Source organism: Cannabis sativa, chromosome 7 (genome assembly GCF_029168945.1).
Source record: "Cannabis sativa cultivar Pink pepper isolate KNU-18-1 chromosome 7, ASM2916894v1, whole genome shotgun sequence".
Taxonomy (NCBI): Eukaryota; Viridiplantae; Streptophyta; class Magnoliopsida; order Rosales; family Cannabaceae; genus Cannabis; species Cannabis sativa.
In genome coordinates, this window is record NC_083607.1 from 1,982,768 (window position 1) to 1,992,277 (window position 9,510).

Sequence of the window (9,510 nt, forward strand, 5' to 3'; positions counted from 1 at the left end):
CTCTGTAAAAATACAAAAAACCTGTACAAACTCAGATTAAATTTTTGGTGAACAACTTTGTTAAAATCAACATATATACATAAGTAAATTTAAGAGAAAATAACGTAAGAGATTAATTTAAAAAAAAAATCTTCAAATTAAGATAATTACATAAGACATCACAATATACAGTTTACTTTTTAACCATCCTAGTGAAAAATTGATTATGATTTAATTATAAGAGAATTTTACCATCAACCTCTTACTACAATCTCTGTATCCAAAAATACATGTCGAAAGAAATTAACAAAATTAACTTAGCTTTTGGGAGAGATTCAAAGAAATTATAATTAATTCCATTCAAGTTTGAAAAAATTTTGGTGAAGAGAAAAAATTCCATTCAGAAAAGTATACAATTAACAAAATTTTGATCTCTAGAATTTCTTTTCTTATCCCATTTTTCTTGTTTAAAAAAAATATGGCCGGACCAAGCATAGCCATGGAAAGTAATTGAAAGCCTTTGAAATCCCATTTTAAAAAACAAGAACAAAAAAAACCTAATCGAAAGGCTGGTGCTTGGTCATTGCTATTATTTCTACAAGAGAACAGAGACACAAAGTCTCGAATTTACAGTGAAACGAAACATCCTTGCTTGGATCCATAGTCGGAACCAACACACCGTCTCTGAAAATAAAGTTATGCTCCGATGTGAGTTCGGTTGGTGGATTGTGACACCCACATTCCCTCGGCAATGGCGCATAGCTCTTATTTTCGAGATCGTTGCAGCTACATGTTTTCGATTTATCATCATCGATGGGATTTTCTGCAAGAACCCTACTTGCAGCGGATAGAAGATCAACCGATATTGATGCAACAATATCGTGAACATCGTCGATTTTCCACTGACTACTGTACAGTTTCTGTTCTTGGATAAGGAGTTTCTTTGTCAAGTTATTGAGGGTGTTCATGCATTGAGAGCAACAACGGTATAAACATAAATCTCCAGACTTTGTAGCTTTTGTTGATGGGATTTCTTCGTCTTGAAGAATCTTATCGGTATCAATGCTATGCACGGTAGAATCTGCGAATGTTGATCCGTTTACATGTTCAGAATGCCCGTGATCTACGTCTACTTGCATGATATTTCCACAGCTCGAAGAATCGGATGGTTTGTGTGTCCCATTTTGCTTATTCAACATTTCAGTGTGCTCGGAATCCTTAACAGGTTTGTTATTAGGGGTAGAATTATTCACCGGAACAACTTCGAGCTGTAATCCATCGGCGTCAGCACCATCTGTACCGTCAGAATTATGATAATTCAAATCAATAACTTCTTTATTCAAGTCCAAATCAGTAGCGAAACTCTGTTGATTTTCTTTTTGTGCTTCCGAAACACATGGCTTTAACTCCTGGCTTTGAGTTTGATTATCTGGAGTTGTAGTGCTATTGAGATTAGAGTTCACTACTGGCACCATGGGCGCTGGCATTGGAGCATCAACCTCTAAGCTGGAAATTAAAACTCGAATTACACAAGAACAAATACGAAACAATAACAATCCGAAAGCAGACCAATGACGATTAACAATCTTACCTTTGCAATGTGTATGCCCAGCTGTTTACAACATCTTCAAGGTAAGCAACTTGTGACAAAAGGCGAACGAATTGATATCTATCTTTCCCGGCTCGAACTCTTTCTTTGATCTGTTCAACTAGAAGCTCGAGAACCTTCCTTACATCAAAAGAAACCTCTCTCAGCGATGTGTAGACGCCTTTGTATGCTAATAAACCAACAGCTACTAAGCCCCTAACTACACCGGGTTTCTCTTTCGTTTTCAGGTTGGCAGAACTAGAGCCGCCACCAGCTGCCTTTTCGTCTGAGCTATCTGGCCAGATGATACAGGAATTGAAAGGCCAGCCTTTCCAGGGTCCAGTTATGTCCGCTGAGGGACCTTCTTTCAGCTTAGATGTGAACCAGCAGAGCTCGGCAAATTGAGGATACCGCAGAACTTGAAAGCCGAAAGAGGATACAGCTAGATGCAAATTTGATCTTCCTTTGACAGTTCTACTATTTGGCGGCAGAGAAATTTTATCGATAGGTCCTTCCTTCGGTTGTGCTATATCTTCATTTGCATCACCTGTTCCATCAACTGTCTTGTGATTTACCGACATTGGATGCTCTTCTATGAGTAAATTAGTAGTTTTATAATATTCCTCTGCTGATGTTATATGGATGTGAGATCTTTGGTGAATTAACTGAATTAGCTGTTGAATCACATCCCTTGATAACTTGGCGGCAGATAGGTTGATTACCGAGTCATGGTCGAAATCCCCATCAACTTGCACAAAATATCGAGGAACTGTGTACTCCGTTTGTGATGACTGATTGCAATTTGATACCTCTTTCTTGAAGAACTGCCTGATTTCAATTGGAAGTACTGGAACTTCTGATGTGGCCTGTAGAAAAATGAAAAAAGTATTACACAGGATGGATTGAAAATTTTCTGATCTAATCATTAAATGAAAAACTATTTTATAGAACTAAGCAAAATAGCAAAACAATGATATAGGAAAATAAAAGTGTTAATTAATACCTGACAATACACATCATAAGCTGTGTCTTAGATAAGAGTTTAAAGTATTAATTAGAATATTTTGGATTATTATTACTAGGTTTCATATAATTTGTGATTCCTCTTCAGAAAAATCAAATTAGTGTCTGGACAGTGGGTACCGTACCGCAAAGAAAATGATTTAAATGACTGGTATTTGAATGATAGGAGCAAAGACACCTAAGACATTTCAATGATATTATCTGTTAATGATCTTCCAAAAATAAAAATTACAAGTTTTCGCAAGAGCATAAAAAATTAGAAAGTGATTTTTTTCCCAATACAGCTATGGAAACAATGAAGATCAAAACACTTGTATGCTTGTGCCAAGCCATTCATATAATAACCTTTGCCATAACTATAAATCACCAAAATTGCATAATATTTGGAGAAGAGAGATTGACAGAGAGAATATAGCATACCAGAATCATCACCGAGGTCGAAATACAGATAGATTCCACCTGTTCAACAAATAATCTCCAGGTATTCGAAGCATTCTGAGTAAAGCCTTGATCTCCTACTGTCCCTGTTAATTTGCTATGTGGACTAGACAAGTTTTTATTTCGATCATGTTTAATACTGGGAGGATTACCCTTCTCGGTGCGCTGATCGTTCATTGAATTGGAATCACAGTCTTCTACTTGCTGAACAGCCCATAAATCAATTCTTGGCATAAATATCATACATGAACCAACACCAGCACATTTCCCTGCAAAAAAAAAATATTATTTAGTGGTAATACATTTAGTTTATCCAATCTAACTACCTCTCAAAGCATATTCTTTTTCATCAATAAAACACAAAATTATTTTACAAAGGAAAAAGGATATAAAAATAACTGGTTGTTTTCTAGTAATCAAGTTTGAATGTAAAACACAACAATTACAAGAAAGGTCCCCAATTCCAAATTAGCATAGAAACATGAATCCTTAATTTTCTTCAACATAAACCAATGAAGAAAACTATTCCACAATAATAATCTTCTTCACACAAGAGTACTAAAAAAATTGTTTTACCAGATCTTCAAGGTACTTATTGAGAAACAGATCTTGAATTTTACAAAATATTTTGGAACAATTATGAAAGCACACACGTTGTAATGGTAGAATTTTAAAAATCACACAAATTTAGATGTAGAACTAAGGTGGTTCAAGGTATTTTCAATAACAAAAATAATACATTAGTTCAAGAAAAAAGAAAAGGGAACGTACTTAATATTTGTGTCATCCCCTGAACAACATCGCCATGCCCTTCTTGTGATATTGTAGCCAAATCAACCTTCTGAATTTCAACATTTCCAACAAAAGAGTGAATAAGACAAGAAGCAAGATGCCTCTGCCCAGATCTGGGACTTCCAGCAATTAACATACGGAACCCTGAATTACTCGATGGATTTAATGGGGCCCGCAACATATTTGAGTGGGCTCTGCCATTAAGTTTCAAGTAAGGTTCGAATTTTGCATTGCTGTGGTCAATCTCATCATCAAAATCAATAGTTGCAGTGGAACTAAAATTTCCGAGGGAAATGCCAGAATCTAGAAGTTTCTTCTCTATTTCTTTCGCAACATCAGGTTCTTGAATAAAATCATCAAGAAATGACCACCAACAATCACTAGGCAATTTCTTCTTGTCCAAAGTTGAAACTATCACACTTTTTATCATGTCTGCGGCTGTAGAAAGTGCAGCTGGCAACAACAGGCGTTCATCGAGATAGAGGGAGACGAGCAAAGTGGCTAATGGTCGTAGAATACAAGGAATAAGGTGGAAAGGAAGAGGAGAAGATACTACGTCATTAGCAGCTATACCAGCTTCCCTTCGAGAGCAAGGAGGTGGGGAGCATGATAAAGCTTCCAACCAGTCTTTTTCCTCTACTGCAAAGTTTGGAAGAGGAAGGCGTTTACCAGTGGAAGTGTTTTTCTCAGCAGCTGACAAAATTTCATGTAGAGGAAAATTCCTTTTCAAACCAGTGACGGCTGCTTGAGTACAGAGTGCCTGCAGATCCGCACCAGCAAATCCTGCAGTTTTTCTCGCGATCCACTGAAGCAAAGATCCACTAACTGGTTTCGGCCACCTTTGAGTGTGAAGCGAAAGAATGGCAGCTCTGTCCTTCATTGATGGAAGTGGAAAATAAATCTCCCTATCGAATCTTCCAGGCCGCCTTAATGCAGGATCAACTGCATCAGGACGATTTGTTGCACCAATGACTACGACAGAACCTCGAGATTTTAAACCATCCATCAGAGCAAGTAATGTTGATACAACTGAACTATGGGTCTGATCTTGTCTTCGTGAGCGGCAAGGTGCCAATCCATCTATTTCATCAAAAAATATTATAGAAGGTTGGCATTTCTCAGCAACCTGAAATAAAAGCCTTAGCTGGCGCTCAGCATCACCAACATATTTTCCTAAGCAATCTGCCCCTTTCCGGGCAAAATAGGCTATCCGTTTATCACCACGAGCACATGCACCTATCAATGCCCTCACAACGAGAGTTTTACCTGTTCCAGGATACCCATGGAGTAGAACACCCCTAGGCGGTGTAAGGCCAAGATTATCAAAGAATTCTGGATATAATAAAGGCATTATGACAACTTCCTTCATACACCGGATGACATCTTGAAGGCCAGCAACAGATTCCCAACCCTGAAACAGTTTTCCACTTTCAGAATCTGTGCCTCCAATATACACAGGTGCAATCCTCGCCAAATCTCGATGAAGTCTCTTGCTTTCACGCTTTAAAAATTCTTCATCCTCACCACAGTTCTCCAACCATTTCTCTTCTGCCTCAATATCCTTTCGACAAGCATCATTCGAAAGTTTTCTCAATTCCAACTTCATTTTCCTAGCTTTAACTTTCTTTATTCTTGTGAATTTCTGAAAGCCCTGAGGTTGGAAGAGACGTCGATGATCCGTGCAGGCTATAAGAAATTTTCGATGATCAAAGATACACCCATTTGCTCGAGCACAAGGCTGAAAAAACATGAAGCACAATCAATATCATTGGACAATATGGGTACATATGCCATCACTGCATATGTACAATGCATATATATACCTCTCGCAGAAACTCTTGATTCCTATATTCTTAGTTTTCCAATAATTCCAAATAGAAATAACTAACCAAGTGGTAAGTTTTTGGACATCGATCAACACGACATCCAATGGTGGCCCCTGGCCTTCCACAGCGGGTACATTTCAATGCTCTTCCTCTACAGAGCGCAGCCCTTACATTTTTCAAGCAACCTAAACCAGCAAAATATACCTGCAAACACAAACCAAAGTACAAGCAAAGTTACTGCGAGTACATACGAGACTGCATTCAAACTAACAAAATGAAGAAATTGTTGAATTTTGTCCAGAGCATATTGATGAAATCAAGCCACAGATTAGTAGATACTTTATCAGCTTGTGTCAGTCAAGAAGCAGAGATTGACGTCTGTTTCCTACTTATGGGCCCATCACAAGAAAATATCACAAATGACAAAATTAATTTTCTCCCAAACTTGTGTAATTAGGACTCCAAGTCTACAAGAAGTTGAATTTAGTCCAGAGCATAACCACAATACTCCAACAACTCAGGTTCAGTCCTTATGGTTACCAGCCCAGTAGGGCCTAAACAAGATAAATAGCAGTACCTGAGGTGTTCATCTCATTGAAGTAAAAATTTACTATATGTTAAAACTAAAGTATATCCAGGCTTTTGAGTCCAACACACACAAGACTTCAGCAAAGCAGTAAAAGGTTGTAGCAGCGAGAAATTTCAAAATCTAGAATATAGAACACTCCCACATTGGTGTAAAAGAGAGATGTTTTTGACATTTATTTTGCTTTATCTTTTTTAACAAGTTTCAATAATGACACTCCTTTCTCACCCGTCCTGATTCAAAATCTGTTAATCATCGGCATGCTGGTCTCTTTATATATGTTAAAAAAGTAAATATGCTTAACATTTAGCATCTTTAATCTTTACAGTCTTAGGCTCTTAGTGCAACAGAAAACAATGGTTCATGCTTTGATAGATGGAAATATATGATTCAAAATACACAAGATTAAAACTGGGCAAAGGGAACACACCTCAGGACTCCATACTGCACAATGTTGGTGAACCCATATTCCAGCAATTCCATGCCGATCATTTATAGGACCCAGAAGACGTCCAAGCCAGCCAGGTTCATCACCAAAACCATCCCATATATCGTACTTGTGTTCCTCAGAAGCTGAAGAACCACCGTACAGCTCATTCTCACTCTCTCCTGCATCATGAGCTAATTGTTTTGGCGGTTTACCATCTGTGCCGCCACCACACAAACCACATCGCCTACCTTCCTTAATGCGCGGTTTGCCAAGTATGGCACTTGAAGCACATTTTGAAGCATCCGCCGTACCATTTTCTTTTACATGAGATTCATCAAGTTTTGTTTTATTCATATTCTTCCCCCCATCATAACAGCCTGGGCCCTCCTCCAATTCATTTGCTGCAGATGCAACAGCTTCCACTTGGTTAGTTTGGTTTTCTCCAAATTCTAATTGTTCCCCCTCTTTCTCTACATGTTCAACGGCATCAACATTTTCTTCATTTTCAGCATCTTCAATGATCTCTGCATTGTTCTCTCTCTCTACATGTCCAATGGCCTCTGTAGTGTCCTGTTCATCTTCAACGATCTCCATATTGTCATCATCCTCTACGTGTTCAATAGCCTCCCCAACGTCCTCTTTCTCTTCATTTTCAATGGCCTCCATGGTCTCCTCCTCCTGAGCATGCTCAATAGCCTCCACGTTTGCCTCTTTCTCTATATCTTGAATGGCCCTTATGTTATCTTTTTTTCCTACACTTTCAATTAACTCCAATCTTTCCACAGTTTCCTTAGAATCATTGCAAATGCACTCATCCTCAGACTGCAAATGCTCCTCTGTCTCAACCACTTCTGTGTCTGTGTCCCTTTCAGAATGACCACCTGAATCATCCCTTCCCCCGTTATCAATGACCTTCAATTCTTCCCGCGCACAATCATCTTCAATGATTCGCAACTCTTTTACTCTTTCTTCCGTCTTCTTCAAACCATTTGTTGCTTTGATCCTTCCTGACCTCTTAGATTTCACAACGGTGTAGTTACCTTCTGATTCGCCTTTTCGAACCCCTTTTTTCCCCGAAGCTTTTTCATAACTTCTACCCACCTCTACTTCATGAAAAAGCTTCCTCTTCCCCTTTGGCGAATCATCCTCCTCTTTCCCTCTAAAACTCACATTTCTACCCCTGGATCTCAACCTCGACTTCCAACTTCCCGGAGTGTCCAAATCCTCCGAATTCGAGTTCCTCAGAGGAGAATTCTTCCTCACACTCTCGCCAACACTGGAAACTACATCCTTCTTAATAATCTTCCGCCGCTTTTTCGGCGGCGAAGGCGACAAATCAAGCAAAACCGGAGCCCGACGAACACGCGAACTTCTACGGATCTCTAAATCAGCACTCTCATTTCCAATAACACCGCTATTCTCATTCAAATCAACACGGTTTTTGTTATACTCCTTCTCACAAATGGCGTCGAGCCTCTTGTGCTTCTTCCGAAGCCGAGGACCCGACAGATTATTACTATTACAACCCTTACTTTCCTTAGAAGACGATGCACCCGACGATTCCCCCGACGAAAATCGCATGACAAGAATCAAAAACAAAGAACTCTACACAACCACAAACATATATACATATAAATATATATTAATATCAACAAAAACCTCTACATAATCTTATCTTAAATCAAACAAAAATTTCTCAGCTAGCTTTGAGAAAAACAGGCATTGATCGATCGTTCTCTTAATCCAAATGAATGTTCAAATACAGATTCGATAAATCAAAGCAAAAATAAAAACTCAACTCACCTAGTGTTATGAGCTGAAACCAAATCAAACCAATGCTTGTTTCTTCTGAAAGACGAAACAGAAACCCTAGAAGATGAATTGGCGAAGCTTCATAAGCTTTTCCTTAAGGCCTTTCGGCTTAGCCTCCATGAAATTGGGTCTCTCTCTCTCTAACTCTCTTTCTCTCTCTAACTGAAGCTCTGAATTTTATTTCATTTTCATTTTTAATTTAATTTTTGTAATTTCAGTTTTTAGGGCGTGAAAAATTCGCAATATATATAAGAAAGAGAAGAGCTTTTCTGGGTTTGAAAACCGACGCCTATCGTGAGAGCGTGTGATCACGCGCTTAATCTAACGGCTGATGATTCTTTAACTGTTTGAAGTTTATTAAAGTTTGAGTCTTAAGCGTTTGTAGAGAGAGTGGGTCTCTCTCTCCTTTTTTTCTTTTTCTTTTTTTTTAACTAATTTTTTATTTTTTATTTTTATGAGTCGTTCGTTGCCGCCAAATATTATTTTTTTTAGTTTATTTGTTAAATAATTAAAAAAGAAATTGTGGGAAAAATGTATTTGAGTTATAATTTATTTTAAAGATATGAAAAAAAAATATATGGCAAATGATTAGAAAATGGCTCATCTTGTATGCCAATATCTATAATTAATTGATTTAAAAAAAAAAAAACCTAAAATTTGTCACAAAAAAAAACCTATAATTAATTGTTTGTAATAAAATTTAGCAAATTGGATTGGACAATTAATTTTGTAAGATCTAACTTTTGTAATTTGTTTAGTGATATTTAATTACATATGTTAATTGGATATGATTATTTTTTCTTAAATAAAGCTTGCTTTTATTTTTAGGTGATGGATATATTTTTGGGAATATATTTTGCATACTAACTTTAATTATTTTTCTTTATACTTAGTAGATATAAATTTAAATTCCATGATAAAAATTTAATAATTAGATAAATATTATATTTAATGTAATTTAAATAAAAAAAAAAACTTAAATTATTTTTCTTTGAATAATGTTAACCCTATTGTTGGTTTAAATCTTCTTCATAAG

At 37.1% G+C, this 9,510-nt stretch overlaps 1 protein-coding gene across 1 annotated transcript; it reads right to left on the reverse strand.

Annotated features, from left to right (window-relative positions):
• Positions 1 to 404: 404 nt before the first annotated feature.
• On the reverse strand, positions 405 to 8,693 carry LOC115697685 (uncharacterized). The gene is made up of 7 exons (XM_030624777.2): positions 8,466 to 8,693; positions 6,663 to 8,267; positions 5,710 to 5,850; positions 3,800 to 5,558; positions 3,011 to 3,297; positions 1,571 to 2,433; positions 405 to 1,485 (listed from the first exon to the last, which is right to left on the reverse strand). The coding sequence occupies exons 2-7, from the start codon at positions 8,241 to 8,243 to the stop codon at positions 537 to 539; spliced, it is 5,580 nt and encodes a 1,859-aa protein (XP_030480637.2). The 5' UTR covers positions 8,244 to 8,267; positions 8,466 to 8,693; the 3' UTR covers positions 405 to 536.
• Positions 8,694 to 9,510: the final 817 nt, after the last annotated feature.

Bases quoted from the DNA above. Each gene is read 5' to 3' on its own strand.
- LOC115697685 (XM_030624777.2), bottom strand. From the start codon at position 8,243: ATGCGATTTTCGTCGGGGGAATCGTCGGGTGCATCGTCTTCTAAGGAA. The intron at 3,298-3,799 runs GTACGTTCCCTT...TTTTTTTTGCAG, and splicing joins GGGGATGACACAAATATTAA to GGAAATGTGCTGGTGTTGGT. The intron at 2,434-3,010 runs GTATGCTATATT...ATTTTTCTACAG, and splicing joins CGACCTCGGTGATGATTCTG to GCCACATCAGAAGTTCCAGT.